This window comes from Podarcis erhardii, assembly GCF_964252035.2.
Source record: "Podarcis erhardii genome assembly, chromosome: 4".
NCBI classification, from domain to species: domain Eukaryota; kingdom Metazoa; phylum Chordata; class Lepidosauria; order Squamata; family Lacertidae; genus Podarcis; species Podarcis erhardii.
In genome coordinates this window covers 59,249,100-59,270,926 of record NC_138508.1, presented here as the reverse complement: position 1 = coordinate 59,270,926, position 21,827 = coordinate 59,249,100, and the positions used below count along the sequence as shown (strand labels likewise).

General features: G+C 41.1%; 1 protein-coding gene across 1 annotated transcript in view; it reads right to left on the bottom strand.

Moving 5' to 3' along the window:
- The window catches only part of MAOB (monoamine oxidase B), a 37,071-nt gene that overhangs the window by 9,815 nt on the left and 5,429 nt on the right, over window positions 1-21,827 (bottom strand). The window contains exons 2-5 of the mRNA XM_081858589.1: window positions 13,314-13,408; window positions 12,436-12,573; window positions 5,823-5,927; window positions 4,127-4,218 (exon numbers count right to left, since the gene is read on the bottom strand). Of these exons, the coding sequence (XP_081714715.1) occupies window positions 4,127-4,218; window positions 5,823-5,927; window positions 12,436-12,573; window positions 13,314-13,408 (430 nt within the window). The remainder of the gene's footprint in view (window positions 1-4,126; window positions 4,219-5,822; window positions 5,928-12,435; window positions 12,574-13,313; window positions 13,409-21,827) is intronic.

Below are 21,827 nucleotides of genomic sequence, written 5' to 3'. Positions count from 1 at the left end.
TATGCCACTATCTCCAGGGCACATCATGAGAGGACAGCAAATGATTAGTTAATTTTTAGGGAGGGAAAGAGGTGTTTTTCCTGCCTCAGGTGCCAAAATAACTTTACCAGGCTTGGGTATTAATCACTTTAACATGGGGAGGGGGAATGCTCCACTTTGGCAGTCCTAAGTTCAACAACTACTGAATGGCTGTGTGTGTGCGCGTGCATACATGTACATGTATACATACAGTATGTACCTATATGTGTGTATATATATGCACACCCACACCCCAGTGGAGTGCAGCGAAAGATTTCTATCATAGCTATAAATGCCCTGTTGAATGGTCCTTTGAACTTTTCATTTACTATTCCACTTGAGACTATCAAATAATTCATGTATTGAAATGATTTTTTTTTTATAAAAAAACCCACAGCTTTATAATTTTAATTCTTTTATAAACCAAGGGAGCCAAGAAAATGTCAAATAAGTGAAAACCAATGAGAAAATATTATTCAGGCAATGTTATTTTTTTCTGATTAGTTCTTTCCAGAAACCAGCATGCCCCATTTGTTCCTACCTGAAAGAGCACACTGTGCTTAAGGAAAGTGTTGGCCTCCAGGGAAGCCTGACATTTTGATCTTTTTGTGCATGATTTTGACAGCAGAGTATTACTTCTAAATGATAAACCACTGAAATAGCAACACTGCAATTGCATGCAATATTTATCACATGTTTTCACATATAAATCTGTTACTGTTCCTCACCTTCTTGAGATGCCTCAAACAAACAAGGCAATAAATAAGTGACCCAAAAAGGCTGAGAGTTTTTTCCATGATATTTGAAAAGCAAAGGAGTGAATTAAATATTTCCCTGGCATATAGACTAATATTCTGTTATGAGAGAACCATAACTGGAAGCAATAGACTAGAGGTGAAAATTTTCCCTTGTTCGTATTTTGATAATATTTAGTATTTTAAGAAATTAAGAGGAAACAAGGAATGCTCCAGGACTACCATCTTGGCAAAGGATGGGGACAGGATACAAAAATCCCCCTTAATGTTATAACCACTGTAACCATCAATGATCTGGACACAGAGTCAGAGGCGACAGGGACACCAGATGGGGAGTCAGTGGAGGGCTCAGAGCTGATTGCTGAAGATAGGGAAACCATTGCACCTGAGGTGGTTGGACAGAGGGCCCCAGAGGAACTTCCCTATAGTACTCTCATGACCCTGAAGCTCCAGTTGCCTCCCAGTGCACATCACCAGTCCAGCAGCACAGGCAATGCACCAGGAGGGAAGCTATGGAACAGGTGAGAAGTGACTGTGCACAGGCCAGAGGGTTGGGTCTTTAAATCAGTAAAGCTCACTCAAGGGAGCGGAACCTGGAGGAAGCAGTCTGGAAACAGAGGCATAAAGGACCCCAGTCAGCTCCCAACCTTTGTTGGAACAAGTTGCTCACTTGGAGCTGTCCATGGTCCAGTTTTGATCTGCCTTGCCTCCTTCTCCATGGAATCTGACACCAGACCAAAACAGGACACATAAGTAGTGCACAGTCCTTTTTTTTTTTCAATCTACTGTTTCTGGTACAATGTTGGAAGACCCGCCCAAATCTCCCCCATGTCCAAATATTTGTTCAATATTTCAGAAGTGGGTCCTCAGAAGCACCTCTGAGCACACCATGCATCACATGCAGCTCTGTGGATTCTGTCCTAAATAACAGCAGTCTTCAATCCTAAGTAGGTTAGTGGTACAACACATGCTTTCAATCTGTGGCATGCTTACAATCCTGGGAATATCCAGGTAAGGCTAGAAAAGACTCATATGAATAACCCTAGAGAGCTGCTGCCAATCAACATAGACCAGGAGTAGCCAACGTTGTGTCCTCCTGATGCTGTTAGACTATAACTCCCAACAGCCACAACGATGATGATCCCAATGATGAGGGACAATGGAAGTTGCAATTCAACAACACTTTTGGCTGGATTGGCTATCCCTGGGCAGACAATGCTGAGCGAGATAGACCAGTGATATAAACAGCTTCCCATGTTCCTTTGACTTCTTGCTCTTATTTTCAATCAATCCAGAACTAGTGCTGTGCCAAAATATTTCTCCACAGTTTTATTTCCCTGTGAAATGAGTCATTTTTCCCTGCCTCATTGTCAGGGCACTTCAGCATTTCTGTGGGTGTAGGATTTTGAGCTTGCCTTATAGTGGTGTGTGCATCTTTCCAGAAAACATTTATTCAGCCTCCCTGGCTGCCCCTGATTCCTGATCTGAAAAGCCCCATGGAATGAGTTATCTTATGATGTGTTCCCCTAGGCTTTAATTGAAGCATGGGTACCTGGGCAGGCTGCAGAGTGCAGACTACTGGTGAGATGATTTGCAGAATAAAAGAAAGGACACTCAAGCTCACCCATTGGCCACCTTGAAAGCAAGGTAAGCACAACAAAAACCCTGTACACTATCCATGAAAATTTCACCAAAATCTTCTCTCGGGTTTGATTATTTTTGAATGCAATTTCTTAAGACTTGATAGAGAAAGTTTAAAAAGTGAGAGAGAAAATTAGCACAGCACTCATTTAGAACATCAGTGCACACATGCCATGGTAGAGACTGCATGCACGCACTCCATGTCTCTGGAAGGTTATACTTCCATGCCTTTAGAATTAACTATACAGGGAAATGGATGGCTCCTTCTATTTTATTTGTATGTAGTATGGCCCTTGTGTGATTCATCATTTGAAATATGTAAAGTTTATAGGAAATTATCAAACACACATAGCTTTCTGGCTGCATTAGAGCTTGCCAGACCTAACTAGGTACCTAATATATGTCATGCATCTCATTCCAGCATGCAATGCCATATAAAGGCAAATTTGTTCAATTTGTCAACAGAATGGAAGAAAAATGGAGATTACCCTTCAGCTCCATTGCATCCTAGAGAAGGGAAGCCATTTCAAAAAACATAAATCTTGATCACAAAGGCAGATCAAATGCATAGAAGTACATGAAACATGCACATTGATAGGTTTCTAATAAGAGAGAAAGAAATGAGGTTCACCCAAAGGTCTTTCCTGGGGCTTAATATGAGATAGGACTCAGTTTGTGTAGGAACCATGGGTTTTAATTCATTTTATCTAGACCACATTCCCCTGGAAGCTGAAGAAGAGTGGGAGGTCTCACAACCCTCCCAGCTGAGCATTAATTTAGGAATGCTCACTGCAAAAACAAAAGTGTTAAGTGCTAGAAAAACAAATGCAGAAACAGAAACAGAAAAACAAAAAAGCCTAACACTAAAGCAGGGGCAGTGAACTGGATCCAGTGGGAGAGCAAGATCCAACCCTCCACAAGCCACTTCGACAGGCTGGCAGGGGCACCCATCTGTCAATTACCAGGTATCATATGACACCAGGTAATTTAAAACTTTCATGAAGAACTAGGAGCACCTACTGGGCCAGATAGGAAAACATGGGCAGACCACCTTAGCCCATGGCTTGTAGGCTCCCCACCACTGATGGAATGTTGCTTGTGTGGTGCTGTCACTGAAGAGTTCTTAGAAATGACCTCTGGTAGAAAATGGGACTAACAAATTGACCAGAGTTGCTAAGAGAAAATAAATGAATCAGCTCCCAGTTTTTTGGTTTTTTTAAAGGGCTGTGGCTTTCCAGATGTTGCTTGGCCATTGTCCATGCTGGCCAAGGCTGCTTGGAGTTGGTACAAAATCATACTTCGTAAACCATGGGTTGCTTAACCCCAATCTATTTCCCTGTTGCTAGTTGCTAGATAACAGTTTTATTTCTAGGAGCATTTTCAGTCCTTTGAATTGCTGCTTGGGGGTTTGGAGTTTTCTACTGCTATTCTGTTTTGTTTATTTGTTTTTTTACTGTTGCTAAACTCAGCAGAGCTTACATGAGTAGAGATGTGTATGATCACACTATCAGAGCAATATAGCCACATTTCCACATGCACATTATTTCACTGTATCTCCCAACTGTGAACACAATTCATCATTCACTATGATAAAGATTAATATTACTGTAGCAAATAGATAGCGTTACTTCTCAACTTAGGATAGAGATGTTTCCTCTAGGTACTATTGCTATTGAGCTTATCAATATGGAATGTATAAAACTGCATCTCACTTTGTCCAGCACACTTTGTCTATCAATTCTTGCATAGTCATTTTGTCCCATTCCTCTGCATGGGGCGCCTTCCATGGTGCTTCATTGGGAATCTAAGAGAGAAAGAGAGTCACATCTCAAGAAAGAAGCCACAGATCTCCTATTTAGAAATCATTTACTCTCTTCACTGGCTCCACAGGAGCGCCATACTAGTTCACTTCTAGATTACTTAAGACTTTAGAAGCAGAATACTAACAGGATTCTCTAGAAAAAGAAACAAAACAGCTTCATTTATCCATGACACCAAAGAGTTTTTACCTTCTGCAAAGCCCTCTGCTTCCCAGTTTAGTAAAAGAAAATAAAGCCTTTGTGCTTTGGGAACATATTCTGCATATCAAACTGTAGTGTTCAATGGGCTGGACAGGTTTTCATTGAAAATTTTAAAATACTATATAGCATATTTTAAATTAATAAAGTCCTGTACTCTTTTAATTGGGTTTCCCACACAATAAACTATTATTATTAAGTCTGCAATGTTATATACCCTTACTTGGGAATAAGTTCGAAATAGCTCATTGAGGGGGTATGGATACAATGCTATGGATAGAATACTGAACTGAGCATCATGTGCATAATGGGCACAAGCAGTCACCTCTGTTGCAGCTGCAAGGAAGAGATAAAAAACATAGTCTCCAATTTCAATTGAACATGGCCTGCCATTATATCCAAAGTGAGATAAATGCTGTTTAGTTTGAACTTTGATTTATCCTAACAAGCCAACTTCCAACCATTTCTTATGGACCTTGCTTGTTCAGATAAACCATAATTTAAAAAACTAACTTCACTTCCTAGTTCAGACCTAACATCAAGCTGTGCTTAGGTGAAATGGAAGAGGAAATGGAAGAGGAGAGGGGCGATAGGAGCCCATTCATTTATTGCTAAACATGAAGACTCATTCTGCGTTTTTGTTTTTGTTTTGGAATAAGCCATTTAGAACTATGAAATGGATTGGCTTTTATTTGTCTTGCTTTATTTCTGCATTTTTCGAATTAATTCTTATGCTATTTATAGCCTATATATTTATTTAGTCCTGCATAGTTTAATGAGACCTACAAACAAAGACCTACAAATAAATACTGCATAGGATTGCAGTATTTATTGTTTGTTAATTTTGATTGTTTTTATTACACAAAGAAACCTTCAAAGGGTTATATTGATTATTTCTTTATCTTGAAATTAGATTTGTATGTCTGCTTCCCTGTAAGTGACTTGACCACTTCCAGATAGCAGAAAAATACCAACCCAGCAGTGCAGGAAAGGGGTCAAAGGCAAATTTGTACTGCAAAGGGGTGTGAGAGAGAAATGAGTGTATTCTGGAGCAGGATGGAGGGCTGCAGGGGTCAGCAAACATTTTCAGCAGGGGGCCGGTCCACTGTCCCTCAGACCTTGTGGGGGGGCAGGACTATATATTTTTTGGGGGTGAATGAATTTCTATGCCCCACAAATAACCCAGAGATGCATTTTAAATAAAAACACACATTCTACTCATGTAAAAACACACTGATTACCGGACCATCTGTGGGCCAGATTTAGAAGGCGATTGGGCCGCATCCAGCCCCCGGGCCTTCGTTTGCCTACCCATGGCTTATGGGCACTGAAGCTCAAATGAAAGGCTTCTGACAGATGTCACCAGTCTGGACAATAAGCTGGCATTTACCTCCTTCCCCATTTCATCCATTGTCCTCCACAAATTGTTGTAATCCAAATAGGCAATGGGATTCCACATTGGAGGGAAAGGGCCTTTGAACGGATAAGATTTGCCCTGCAAAACAGAAGAAGCAAGGGAAAAACCCCACTCAAATCCATTTGCTTATTTTCCTCTATTTTGATTGAAAAAAGGATGCAATTCAATATAGAAGATCCGTTTTAGAGAACAGCTCTCTCAAATGAATATACAAAACAAGTCCTTGAGACTGCCATTAAAAAAACACACAGATTCTGTCCAAGTTGATGCAAATAACTCATCTTTGAATCATACATGTAGGCAGCCAACCAACCAGGGCAGGAGCACCTCCTCCACCTTTTTTGGCACTTGCAGCTGACACTGGAAGAGGAGGAGAAAGTCCTCCATTACTCCTCAGCTGCCCTTCTTGAACCTCCTGCAGACCATCTTTGGATGAGATTTTTAAATGGCAATGATAGGCACAGCTTGGATTTGTATCACACTAGCTGAGCAGTTTCCTAAGATGGAAAACTCTGAGCCAATCCATACCTTATACCTTAAAGGCCTTTGGGGAAGGGTCATAGCTCCATGGTACAGACCTGTTTTGCATGCAGAAGGTCCCAGGCTCAGTCCCCAGCGTCTCCAGGTAGGGCTGGGAGGGACCTCTGAAATCTCAAAGAGTTGTTGTCAACAACACTGAACTAGATAGACTTCACTTGGTAGAAGGTAGCTTCCTACAGTATGCTCCAAACCAACTTATTTACATATCCCCCAAACTTCCCTTTAACATATAGATCAGCAACACTCTGTCTGTAGCAAAGGTGAAGGAGGGAGGTCTGCCTCTCTGACAGCCCTTGGAAAAGACCCAAGGGCTTCCAACTGCTGGCACTGCTGCTGGTGAATGCAGGATGGATGGAGACCTTTGGGCAGGGGGTGAGCCAGGATTTCTTCTCCGGTTTGGATTCTAAATCTGAAGCAGAATAATTCAGGAACTCGTAACACACATCAGTGAGCTTTGCTGATAGCCCCATTTATTAGTTTAAAATATTCAGGGCATACACATAAAGGACATAGCATTAGAAATGGACACATTAGCTAAAATCTGTACTGTAAGTCAGTGCAAAAGGATTTAGGCTAGGTTGGCCTCCCTGCTTCCATCAAAACAGCCAAACTGCCACCCGCTTTTGTCTTAATTGGATTGTAGATTATGCTGCTTGTGTGCATGTAATATCAAATTTTAATAAGTATTTGATTAAGTGTCCAGTTAAAGTGGCAAATTAATTGAAATGAACTGCTACACAAGCAAGATAATATGATTTAGAATGTTAATAGATTGATCAGAACAGGAATCATTTGATAGGAGAGATTTTGTGGATCAGTGTTATGTCTCATTTTATTTAGTGTCTTTAACAATAATCTTTGGTGAAAGGTAGCCAGCATATGTAAAATGTGCAGCTGTTATAATTCATTGCCTTTGCATCTATGTCTTTATGAAAAACCCCTGAGAGGCTAGAAATATCAACTGTACATACAGCACATAAAAAGCAGGTACATTTTTTTATTAGCTTAAAGTCTTTAGAAATTGAATTCAAAGGAAAGTAGTAAAAGCAAAACCATGGAGACAAGGAATAGCAAACCTGGCCTGCTTGAATAAGTACACAGTATTGGAAAAGACAAATTGGATGACCTGAAATAATATGTTCTACTTTACTGGAAAAAATACAAGTTCTTGGAACGTCTTACAAGAATTTTATCTGTCTAGCACTGTTTGTGGAATGAAAACCACCTTAGATGCCCCTGTGGGTGATCTATTCCCAGAGAGAAATGGGGAGGGGCTGATGAGGTTGAACATCTTAAAATTTTTATTTCATGATGTATGGCTGGAGCAGGTGGCACTGTGGTCTAAACCACTGAGCCTAGGGCTTGCCGATCGGAAGGTCGGCAGTTCGAATCCCCGCAATGGGGTGAGCTCCCGTTGCTCAGTCCCAGCGCCTGCCCATCTAGCAGTTCAAAAAGCACGTCAAGTGCAAGTAGATAAATAGGTACCACTCCAGCAGGAAGGTAAACGGTGTTTCCGTGCGCTGCTCTGGTTCGCCAGAAGCAGCTTTGTCATGCTGGCCAAATGACCCAGAAGCTGTCTGTGGACAAACGCCGGCTCCCTTGGCCTATAGAGCGAGATGAGCGCGCAACCCCAGAGTCGTCCATGACTGGACCTAACAGTCAGGGGTACCTTTACCTTTACCGTTACTACCTCTCATATCAGTGTGCCTCTGAATACCTGAGTATCAAGTGGGGAAGCTCTTTCTGATATCTGTCTGGCCACTGTGGGGACAGGATGGGACTCTGGTCGGACCCTGCATAATTCTTTTTATATGCTCTTATTTTCAGCTTTTAGAAAAGGCCCATGTTCCAGTGGCTGGGGAAAACCTGAGAAGGATGACAACATCTTAAGTCATCTTGACTCTAATATTTATGCTTTAATTAGAACAGGTCTCCAAAGAAAAGTTTGAAAATGAAAAACGAAAGCAATTTCACCCAGTCATTTAAAATCCATTTAAGCTGTTCTACTCTGATCTCTGCACATGGAAATGGCCATTTATTTTATGGAGCATGTCAAGGATGAGAATAAATCAGAGTATTTAACTCTTACACATGTATCTCCAGCCATAAAAGAGATGCCACAAAATTGAATGTGTTCCAATACAGCAATCACATACTTTGGGGCTAATTAAGTCTGAATGCTCCAGCTGCTTTGCATATTTTATTCATAAACAAGAAGACGGCAAACAACATTTTAATAAACAGTTCCAGAGCAGGAATGAAAATGAACAAGGCTTGAGAGAGACTTGAAAAGTTGTAATTCAATGGTTAGAGCCAAGGAAGAAGGTAGGCTATGCACTTTACATAGAGACAGATTTGTGGCTTTGGTTAATATTTTATGGGAACCAAAAGAGGAAGGGAAGAGGAAACTTAGAGAAAATAATAACCTACCCTCTTAATTAAGAAATATATACATGTTTGCAGATAAGATATTCATCATCTGTTGAAGAATACATTTTGAACTGATTGAGGTGTTAATTTCCCCCCATGGTAAGGTAGGTGGAAGGGTGCAGAAGGCAAAAAAACTCCATATTTTTATTTCAAAAGTCCCCAGACTACCACATGCCCTATTCATACTCATGAAAGTGTATGTAAAATTATATTGCTTTCCTCACCCCACTTCTCTGAGCAGCAAGCAATTGCCTGCATTTGGTTTCCTTTGGAGGAGCCCACTGGTGACTTTTGCCATTTTGTGATGTACGAATTTACTTACAACTACATAGGTGGAGCATAGGAGACATCAAATGGCCAAATCTCCAGCAGAGAATTATCATAGTCCAACCCTCTGCAAATAAGTTTTCCAAATCTAAATACTGCGACCAGAGTAGCCCATCTTCTCCAGACTACAATGGGCTAAGCAAGAACACAGATACACCATACCCAAGCATACCATACCCAGAAGATCAGTCTTATAAAAACAATTGTGCAGCTGTAACTTATTTGTTGCATTGGAACCAGGTATCTTCCCTCCAATGCTTTGTTGCTTGATTATTTCTCCCCACTAGGATTCCTGTGAGGGCAGAGCAGAATGTGGTTGCAAGAATATCACCATCACAAGCTCCTCCCACAGGATAGGGACCATGACTTCATTAGTTGAGTGACACAAATGTTTTGTCACACACACCCCCCCCCACTATGTACATTTTAATTATCTAAAGAAGCCTTCTCTGAATAAAAAATGTGTTGTGTAGTGTGTTTTGTTTGTTTGTGTGTGTGTGTGTGTGTGTGTGTGTGAGAGAGAGAGAGAGAGAGAGAGAGAGAGAGAGAGAGAGAGAGAGAGAGAGAGAATGAGAGGGAGAGAATAATCTCTTAAGAAAAATCACAGTGGACCCTCCTATTTGCCTCCACTCAGCCGCTTATTCCATAGCATAATAATTATTTTCTAACATACAGTCCATCCTGGTCTGAAATTATTTTGTTAATTGGTATTAGAAGTAATTCATACTCCTTGAATTAAAGAGGCACCTCAGTTAGTGAACTTAATCAACTCTGAAGTATTCACCATCAGAAAAGAAACAGAAAGATTTTTATACAGTGCTTTTTAATAAGAAAAATAGTGCTGGTACCCACCATGAAGTTATTACAGTGATTGCCACACTTTTAACATATGGTGGGAAAGGTGAAGGTTGCATACCCTTGAATACCCCCAGAGAAATGCACTGGTTTTACATGACCCTCATTAAAACTTTCAAAGATAACATTTCTTGCAAAGGCATCCACTAATGTTTTAATCTGAAAGTATGACATCATTCCCATATTGGATCGTCAGACAGGCAGTACTTTTCTCTGTGGGTACGCAGGGGTACGCATACCCATAAACATTTTGTGGATCTTTGAAGTTTTGTCCATTTACTGTATTTATTTTCCCGGATTTGAACTATAAAATGGTGATTTTCTTGAGTCAAAATGAGAGTACCCCTAAACTTTTTTTTTTTAGAAAAAACATTTTGCAGGTATGCAAAATCCTGCAAAACCCTTGTTATTTTAAAAAATAAATAAGGTAATTATTATTCCAGTTATACAGATGTAAAGTAAGCTTAATATGGTGAATGACACTCTCATATCTGAACTAGAAATGAAGCCCATGTCTCCTAGGTGCAATCCATTGATTACAATGCCTTGGCGCCAGTTAGCAAACAACACTTTTCAATAATTTGTCTCATATTTATTGATTAGTACACCAATAAAACATCACTTAAGGGCCAAAACACATAAAGCCAGCCCCATGTAGAATGCTTAACATCCCACACATATCCCATCATGCACTTGCTACATGTCGGTGGGCCTACACACAGTATTACCAAGCCAGTAATTCCTGGCCTGCTGATGTGGTAATGATGGAGCTTAAATGGTAAATGTACTTAAATGCACTGGGGTATGCATAGAACATTTACTTAAACAAACATTTTACCTGTAATATACCAGTATGTATGTTATAGTGGTTTTTGCTTGGAAAACAGACTGATCATAGTTCTCCCTAATAACTCTTTGCTCCTATCAATATATATTGACCTTTTGGTAGACACTGTTTTGTTTGTTACTTTGAGTGATATTTAGCTTTTGTCATTCCACCTAAAGGAAAGAACTGCTATAACCTAATCTATACTGGATTGTGCTCAAGGCAGCAAAGCCTCGGATACCAATTGGCTCAAATGTTCACAAATATTGCAACTGCTCAGAGAACTAAACTGTCAGAATGGAAAGTTTTCTGCCTGCCTGGGATTAAATACTGACCCACAGGTCCCAGGAAGAGAAGTAGTTATGTGGGCCAGACTAAAAGGAAGGGAGCCAAGGGACACCAGACTTAGACACAATGGGACTAAGAGAAATGTGCAGATTAGGCAGTAGAGTAAGAAACAGGAAGGTGAATGAAAGAGCTATTTGGAGGCAAATGGATGGCTGAACTTCACATTTTGAATTTTGAACTTGCCCACCATATTTGCAGGCTCCTGTTGCTTCTCTGATGCACAAGATCCAGATTCAATATTCCTTACTTACAGCAAGCATTCTGCCCAACCACAGGCCTGAACACCCAATGCAAAAGTGAATGACCAGTTCAAACGTGAGTCCATCTGTCTACTTCTACCTTGGGCAGCATTTGCAATATCTGCGAAGCCAGAGGGTTTATAAACCATTTCCGTTCAAGGATGATCACTATCTGCCCTTATTGCAACTGTAAAAGTTAGTGAGATACTGCCAAATACAATGTAATGTAATAACATGATGATTAATATTTCCGCCCTTATCTGACATACAGGTAAAATGGTCCAGGCGGTCAACATTAACCTTTCCCCATTCAAGAAAATGAAACTGAATTCGTAATATAGTAATCAGGCTGGCCCATGCTTAATCATTTAGCATTATATGCTGGGATGGCCTTTGAGACATAATTAGAAAGCTATCCAGGTATTAAAATCTCCCAGTATAACCAGGTCTGCCACTGGGCATTCATCTAAGAAAAGACCAATTAGGTTTTCTTCCAAGGCTCACTCAGATACAGCAGAGCTGCTACTGGGAAACTACACTTGCACAGCACTGAGGGGAAGGGACACTTAAAATAATAAGATAAATATTGCTACCCTTTACTGCAAATATCCCAACTAGATGATGCCAGCATGTTTGAACTGCCTGAAATTCTGCATCTAACAGAATTTTGCATATCTCTTTAGAAGGCATTAAACACTTCAAAACCCAGGAAATAACAGCCACCTCATTGCTTAATTCTGCATCTTGGTTACATACCTGATCAAATTTCAACATGGTATCACTACAGTTAATCATATTATTTAATACTGCAATAATCCATCAAATTATTTTGATTCCACAATCAGATTAGATCACTTGATCCAGTCAAACTCCCAACTTCTTGCAGAAAGAATGATTATACATAGCCCTAGTTAGGCTTAAACATTGATCTTTATCCTATATAGGGATTCCAATAAAGATGTTATGAGCCACCATCCTAATTCCAAAAACATACACATTCAGAAAAAAGTTCCAGTCATACCTTGACATGGTGAATGAGATGTTCTACTTCATTCACTTTATAGGTCTCTAGTCCCAGCTCCTTAGATAGTCGCAAGACACGGTTTTGTGTTGGCCCCACGTATGCCCCTCCTAGGTCCACATATTTGACATGCTTATTCTGGCAGAGAAGGGAACAAAGGAAACATTCTTGGCAAATGGCTATCAGACAAAACTTGTGATTCTTCATTTTTGCCCTCAATTCTGTGCCATGGGATGAAAATATTTTTTAATGTTGGTGGAATAAGAGTTTGTCTCTCTCTCTCTCTCTCTCTCTCTCTCTCACACACACACACACACACACACACACACAATTTCTGCAGCAGTGCAGTGCATGGGCTGAAGGCTTTTGGTACAGAAACCTGTTGATGCGAACTGGGTACAAGCCTGGCTAGCATTTTGGTGGGAGACTGCCATGGAACCCTATGTACCACACCTTCCATGATGGAAAGAAAGTTGTGATACAAATGTAATAAATAACACCATGGGAGAGGAGTTTTCAGCTACCCTACCTCCTGCCGCTGGAAGCCTTGTAAGAAACTGCTGCAAAAGGGGAACTGTGAACAACATCACGGGACTGGGGTTTCAAGGACCAGGAAACAGTGTTAGAATCTCTTGTTATTTTTGCTGTTTGCCAGGAGGTGTAACACTGTTAATGTAATGTTGCTATACAGTACTGCAATGTTTTTTGGAGTTGCAATATTTGCTATTGTGTTGCTGTTTTATTATGCTATTATGAAATAGTTTGCAATGTTTGATTTTGAAATGCATTCCTGTTTTCTTTGTTGTGAGCCAATTTGAGCATCATTTTGTGATGCTTTGTGAATGAATGAATAAAAGAGATAAGACAGGAATACTTACTCTGACTGTGAATGTTCTACCTCCAACCCTGTCACGGGCTTCCAGGACCACAACACTCAATCCCGAGTCAAACAGCAACTTGGCTGCTGATAGACCTAAAGAGCAAACAGAAGGATGCATTACGCTCCCTCCACCACCGCAAAGTACTCCCAGCTACATGAAATAAGAGTCAACCTTGAAAATGGATTTCATTAAATATTTCAGAGGTTTAAACCTCCCAATTACAAAGACTGAATAGTGAAGTGCTCCTTAGCCAGTGTTAAAATGCCATTATGAAATCTGGAATGCTGTTGCCATGGATGGACATAGTCAATTGTTCATCAGATGGTGTTCACTTGAGAATACATCATTGTCTCACTCACGTCCTGCTTACAGGCTTTTGCATGGGCATCTCATTGGCCACTGTGAGAACAGACTGCTGGTCTATATGGGACCTTGGCCTGATCTTGCAGGCTCTTCTTAGGCCCTTATTGTACATAATTCAGGGCAAGTGCTTGGGAAGGTCTTTGGACTCCAATGATGCAGTGTGACAAATGAGAGCACTTCCTAGCTATGCCACCTTTCTTATCTATTTGAAGGAGAATAATCATTCTAATATATTACATGGCAGGAAGCTAAATGCATCTCCCATACCTAACCCTAATAATAATTTCACACATACACAATATTAGGGCACATGCTCTCTGGCATATTTTTCTTGTTTGATGGTTGATATTTAGCAATATATATTGAGATTACCTCCCTCAGCTTCAGTTCCGCAAATGGAAGTTAAACATGCAATTTTATGAAGAACAGTGAAGCAATCACATAAAAATATTCTGTGCTTAAGTTCTATGCAGTATCTCACTGCATACTCTCTTAACTGCTTTTATTTTTGTTTCCAGTTCCAGTGCTACAAAATGTTACTTTCTTCATTGCATTACCCTATAGATCCATAATTTGCACAGTAAACCATGGCTTGGCATGATGTCCGAATTTAGCCATTGGGTGCCCTGTGGCAACTCAGCAGCTTTAACTCAAATTTCTCCAAGAGTTGCAGTGACAGCAAAATTAATAAAAACAACTAAGAATTGACAAGGATTGATCTTATTTGCACAAAGGGCACTGCAACATTTAGAAAGAGGTGAAGCAAGGGAAATGCAATAAGCCTTCATAAGTAACTATGGCAACCTGCTATAAAATTGCATCCCCTTAAAGACTGGCTTCTAAGGGCTTTTACAATGGAAATTTAATCTGCAAAGACTGCTTCCCTATCACAGAATAATCTGTATTCAAATTACTGTCTGACTGAAATGTCAGCAATCATAATTATTAACCAAGCTCAGATTTTGGCCTGTTGGATTCCTGGTGGTTCATCTTTCATCAATCAGAATTTTAGATTCAATCATTTATCTACCCAAAACATCAGAAAGATAAAATAAGATGAACATTACACGGGTTCTCTCAGTTAGGCTCACCTTTAAAGATGAACTTTATGCAGTTATAAAATATAAAAGTGTAAGTAATATTGCTGTATATGAAAGGAACTTGACAGAAGGTTTGGTTAGTGAAGTATATACACATGTGATCTGACAATATCCATTCATTCCCTTGGCCAATATTTTCTACAATTTTAACTCAACAATCATCTTCTCCATTCATCCCTTTGATTGGAAGCTTCCTCTTTACGCCTTTTGCTTGCCCATTTGCCTCCATGGCTAAATGAGCTCCATGGCTCATCCAATACCAGCTTCTTCTGTTATACCACCGGGCCTTATTCTTAGCATCTGTGACCTATTAGTGGCTGCAAACTCCTTCACCAATCCCAAACAGGTGGTGAAATGAGGTCAAGGAAGGCATCAAAAGGCATGCTGAATGGCACTTTTAGAAGCATCTTTTCAAGCATGAGCCCCAAAGACTGGGACATTAATGAATTAGACTAAAAACCATTTGCAAAAACTAAGATGCTTGATTTTGGGGCCAAGAACAAGCATTTCCTCTCCACACACCCCCCCCTTTGGACTAAGAGCCTGTCTGGAATTTCATCTTTCCAAACCATCCAAGGTCAGGGTCACAGAGATGCTTCATACTTTCCAAAGCAGCCGGGGGGGGGGGGGAGAGAATACAAATCAGTGGTCCTTCCTCTTCCCACGCTTCTTGAGAATGTCAGAAACGGCTCCCAGGCATCTACCTCTGTAAGGAAATCTGTCTGCTTTCTGTCCCTACATGTGCAATGCATTCACTTCTCCAAGGAAAGGGAAGCACACAGAGACAGCCAAGGAGATGCTAAACAAGTGTGGGAGGAAGTTCATTTGTGTGTGTGTGTGTGTGTGTGTGTGTGTGTGTGTGTCCCAGCTTGTTCTGAACATCCAAGACAGTTTTGCCCGCAGATAAAAATAGAAGTGTTTTCTAAAAAGCGCAGTCAGACAGTATACAACACTTAAATGTCTCAAAACGTTTAAAGACAGTTTCACGCAGAAGACTTTCCTCCAGATTGTTTTCTCTTCTAAGCACTCTAGAGAACAGCCACTTCAGGCCTAATTTGGAACTCTGAAGTAATTTCACAACTAAATCATACTTAACACAATATCTGCTGCTCAAGTGAGACATTAAAAACACCTCTAAAAATTAAGGTGAACTGGGAAGCTACACTCTCACAAATCACCACAATGGTGAAAAGCTTTACATAGTCAAACCACAGAAAGCACAATAATTGATAATCAAATAACCGTTGACTGTGGAGCCATTGAGTTTATGTCCAATTAGGTAATGTACCCACTTTAGATATACACTGGGAAACTAGCTTGTGTTCAGCTACAATTACTGGTACCTGTTTGGTAAGGCTGGTCACAGATATTTTTGCAACTATTCAGAATAGGTCATAGTCAGAGTAGTCCCATTGAAATTAATGGATAAGAGCAACTAAGGTCAGTTACTTCAATGAGTCCTCCTATTAGTAAAACTTAGTTAAATACAGCCCAATGTATGTACTCCATATAGGACTGACCTGCTTTAATTAATGAACCTAAGTTAGTTTTGTCCATTCATTTCAATAGGTCTATTCAGAGTATGATTTAGTAGGATGACACCCTGCGTTACTTACTTATGAGGCACCCTCATCAGCATACTTGACAAATGCCTCTTTTGGCAAGTGCATAGGCCAGCCCCATGCAGCTGGTTTTTCTTTGAGTTCATGATCAAATCAGACCCTTGTTATTTACAGGCTAACCTGCAAGTCAAGCACTTTCTTGAAAGCATAAGCACAATAAACTTTGCAGTTCACTAGAATATACAGAGACAAACAAAAAATTATGTGATGCACAATGGGGGAACTAGAGAGGGTAAGCCTCTTTTGTTCACAGCTAGAAAGCAATTTCCCCAAGCTTAGATCTCCTTTCAAAGCCCCAACATTCTGCTTATTGCATTACTTTGCCTGAAAATTGGATTTAATAGCATTGGGGTCATTAGAACAGTCAGCACAATATAAACAATCTGATTACTGGGTTTCAGCTGAGATATTGAACTTGGCATCAAGTACTTTGATCTCTGTTCTTACTCACTGTCAGTCAGCAAAATTCTGTTAATAAGGTAGCACTGAAATTGCTCAACTGAACAGTTTCACATGTCTTTGATTCTTCCTTTCATTTCTCTAACTTTGACAGATTGTTTTGGGGTTCTAAATTGTCTCTGTGTTGAACTAAAGTCATGCAGTAGTTGGGAACTTTGGAAAAACAGTGTTCTATGTAGATTGTCTATGGCACATTCGGTATTAAGTATATAGAGTCCATGCAGACATTCAACTGAACATGGTGTATGTTGGAGGCAGAGCCTATTTTCAATCATCATCATCATCATTTATTATTTCTACTCCGCCCATCTGGCTGTGTTTCCCCAGCCACTCTGGGTGGCTTTCAACAGAACATTAAAAACACAATAAAACATCAAATGTTAAAAACTTCCCTAAACAGGGCTGCCTTCAGATGTCTTCTAAAAGTCAGATAGTTGTTTATTTCCTTAATGGGAGGGCGTTCCACAGGGTGGGCACCACTACCGAGATGCCTGTAACCTCACTTCTCTCATTGAGGGAACCGCCAGAAGGCCCTTGGTGCTGGACCTCAGTGTCCGGGCTGAACGATGGGGGTGGTCTGAGGCCATTTAGGGCTTTAAAGGTCAGCATCAACACTTTGAATTGTGCTCAGAAACGTACTGGGAGCCAATGTAGGTCTTTCAGGACCGATGTTATATGATCTTGGCAGCCACTTCCAGTCACCAGTCTAGCTGCTGCATTCTGGATTAGTTGCAGTTTCTGGGTCACCTTCAAAGGTAGCCCCACGTAGAGTGCATTGCAGTAGTCCAAACAGGAGATAACTAGAGCATGCACCACTTTGGCGAGACAGTCTGTGGGCAAGTAGGGTCTCAGCCTGCATACCAGATGGAGCTGGCAGACAGCTGCCCTGGACACAGAATTGACCTGCACCTCCATAGACAGCTGTGAGTCCAAAATGACTCCCAGGCTGTGTACCTGCTCCCTCAGGGTCTCCCCAAAAACAATACTTCTGTCTTGTCAGGATTCAACCTCAATCTGTTAGCTGCCATCCATCCTCCAACTGCCTCCAAGCACTCACACAGGACCTTCACCGCCTTCACTGGTTCTAATTTAAAAGAGAGGTAGAGCTGGGTATCATCTGCATACTGATGAACACCCAGCCCAAACCCCTGATTATCTCTCCCAGCGGCTTCATATAGATATTAAAAAGCATGGGGGAAAGGACGGAACCCTGAGGCACCCTACATGTGAGAGCCCAGGGGTCTGAACACTCATCCCCCAACACCACTTTCTAGAAACGGCCCAGGAGAAAGGAGCAGAACCACTGTATAACATTGTAAACAGTCCAAACATTTGCATAGGTCTAGAGAACACAATATTTAGTGGTAAAGGCCACACAGGTCAAGAAAAAACTTAAGCTACTTTCTAGCTTCACTGCTCAGGGTTACAATATCTAGTTAGTTGTCCCTCAAAGATATTGGAGGGTGCCCAGAGACAATGCCCCATTTTGAGAACACAGCCTTTTCTTCCAAAACAATAAGAAATGTGATGCCATAAAACCTGAATGTATTCTGTTGCTTCAGGTAATTTGACCTTCATAGCTGTATCAAAAAGAGATTGTGCAAGTTGTCATACTAGATATTTCCTTGGCAGCTACCCAACGCTGAAACCAAATTGATATTGTAGCATTATGAGCTATTTAGGCAATTACAGCATGTTGCACAAATTGTTTAATCAGCTGCTTCAGAGGCTGGAAACTCTGTAGATTGGATTCAGAGCCTTATCTGAAACTTGATATCATGTATAAAGAGGAACTGCAGGTGATAGACAAGAATGGGCTTAATGCTGTGCTAGAAAGGAAGGCCTGTGAGGTTCAAATCTAAAAGAACAAGTTACCCGAGATGCTAGGCAAACTATGTGCCCATATGAAATAAGAATGCCGTTCACGCCATTTATGGCAGGGATGAATTTGCCACAATCCTCCTCCCCTGGAAAAAGAAGAGAGGTGGTATCTCCCTAGGGGAGAACAATGGTCCGAGGGCAATTTTGCCCAATGGGGAGAGAGGTGGTGACAGGCTATTTAGGCCTACTCCACCCTGCACGCTTCCCTCTTCTTTATTCAGCACCCTCCCTCCTTTTTGCAGCATGGGCCTACAGGCTAGTCATCTGTTTTCCGGGGGCTGGGTAGGATTTTTTTTTGAGACTGTAATTGGCTCCTGGTCTTCTCTTTTTTTACTGACTCCACACCACTCTTGAAGTGGTGTTCCTTCAATATGGTTAGTTGGCATGTACTCTGGACAGGTGAGAAGATTTCAGAAAGAACAGAACACGTACCTAAGGCAGTGTTGGGTTGTGGGCATCCCTTGGTCACTGTTGGCAGGTGCTGGGGGTGGGGTGCCCTTTGGCCTGGCAGACACAATGGGGTGAATGCTGGTCAATGGGCCACAGTGTGCCTGTTTGGCTCTTACACTCAAGGTCCAGGCAGCGGGGAGGGAGTAATATTAGGAAATCTTGCTGCATGCACACAATGTGCAGCTGTTAACTTGCCCAGATGATGGGGATAGAAATTGCCCCCTCTATTAATGAACACCTGCCCAGAATTAATTTGATTTGGTTACATTGGCCGAATGTGACTATTTAATTTGTTTTGCAGATCCACAAGTTGTTATATTTAGTAAATATAACCTATTTATCCACATTTGGTTGTCTTGACACTTCTTCTTGGTGTGCTGGCAAATTACCATATTTTTTGCTCTACAGGACACACTTTTTCCCCTCCAAAAATTAAGGGGAAATTTGTGTGCGTCCTATGAAGCAAATGCAGGCTCCTTGGCTTCGGTGATAGCAACGCGAAGCCTCCAAAGCACAGAGGGAGTGCTCCCTCTGCGCTCCGGAGGCTTCGCGTTGCTTTCGCTGAAGCCTGGAGAGCGAGAAGGGTCGGTGCGCAAAACAAGGTGCGTCCTATGGTCGGGTGCGTCCAATAGAGCGAAAAATATGGTAATATACTGCATAGATATTCTATAGCAGGAATGACTGATCTGTGCTTTCCACCAAAGGAAATAGTCTTGTACAGCCGCATTAGCAGCATTAGTGAAAACACAGCATACTTGCATGAGCTCTCTGAAACTACCAGATAAATGAGGTTGTGTGAATTTTCATAGTATGGGTACTTGTGACATCACAGAGATGCCTAAAATTGAATGTTTCTACCAGAATCTGGCCATCAGCAATATAAATGACAATATAATTGGAACTGATGCAAACTGCTGAGTAGCTTATTACCCACAGAGTGATAATTACCATACCTAGTTTCCATTCCAAGCACTGGAAAGGTTTCCTCACCCACCGGTACCCTTAAGGAAAAGGCCAATTAACCAGAGATCAAGGGAGCAATCAAGGATACCCCACAGTTCAGAAACAGTCTATTACCCATGACCAGTTGGAGGAAGGTGTATGTGTGTTACCACAATCTCCCTTGTTCTTGTTTCCCATAGAATGAAGCACAGTGGACACTGTGGTATTTTCCGGATACATGGTTTATTTACACATACATACAACCGTTTGCAGCATTGACACCCCAAGCGGGCCTTGCCTCCCCCATAGCTGCAACCCTGAATTCAAACAGAAATCAAACATCACACTGTCTCTCTCAGTTCCTAGTGTGCTGCTTAAATTCTGGCTCAAATCACTGAAACTCTCTGCTCTCTGCTCTGCCTTTGTCCTTCTAACTATCTGCGAGTTGATGGAAGGCCCCACTCATATGCCATCTCACACAGAGCCCCTTTTCTTTGCTCCCCTTAATGGCTCATCACCCAGCTGACTGCCTCACCAAGAAGCTAGTCTCACTTATAGTTTAACACTTGCTGGATCCAAGGGTTAGAAGGGTCCTTGTTCCCAATCACAGTGCGCTCGCGCTCTCTCTCTCTCTCTCTCTCTCTGGGGAAAGTGACAAGAACAGTTCATTTTGTTTAAGAAATACTATTATAAATTATTTGTAAAGAGAATGCAGCAAATAAATCTTTCAAAAATGTTGCCTGGCTACCTTACCTAACAGCACAAAGTGATAATAGTGTGAGGGTGTTTACATAGTGCACAAACATTGTGCGAGGCTCTATTTGCTGTATTGAGCAAGTTTAATGTTACCTGGAGTTTTGCCTTCAAAATGCAGTGTCAGCTTTTGAACAGTAGCCATTAAAAATGCTGACAGATTTATATTTATGGCCCAATAAGGTGATAAGAATGCAACTGTCCTGTTATAATTTCCCCAAGCTTAGATCTCCTTTCAAAGCCCCAACATTCTGCTTTATTGCATTACTTTGCCTGAAACTTGGATTTAATAGCATTGGGATCATTAGAGCAGTCTGCATAATATAAACAATCTGATTACTGGGTTTCAGCTGAGATATTGAACTTGGCATCAGATACTTTGATCTCTGTTCTTACTCACTGTCGGTCAGCAAAATTCTGTTAATAAGGTAGCACTGAAATTGCTCAACTGAACAGTTTCACACGCCTTTGATTCTTCATTTCATTTTTCTAACTTTGACAGATTGTTTTGGGGTCCTAAATTATCTCTGTGTTTAACTAAAGACATGCAGTAGTTGGGAACTCTGGAAAAACAGTGTTCTGTGTGGACTGTGGTGTTTTTAAGGATACATGGTTTATTTACACATATATACAACCTGAGCCTACCATGGAGGGGTTCGCAGCATTAACACCCCAAGAGGGCCTTGCTTCCCCCATAGCTGCAGCCTTGGATTCAAACAGAAATCAGACATCACTCTGTCTCTCTCAGGTCCTGGTGTGCTGCTTAAATTCTGTCTCAGATCACTGTCAAATTTATATTCATGGCCCAATAAGATGATAAGAATGCAACTGCCCTGTTATAATATTTAAAGACTAATTAGTGGTAGCGGGACATCTCACCCAGTTATATCCAGTTTTCTTTCCAGAAGGAAGGAAGGCAGACTGTGGTCTATGAATACATT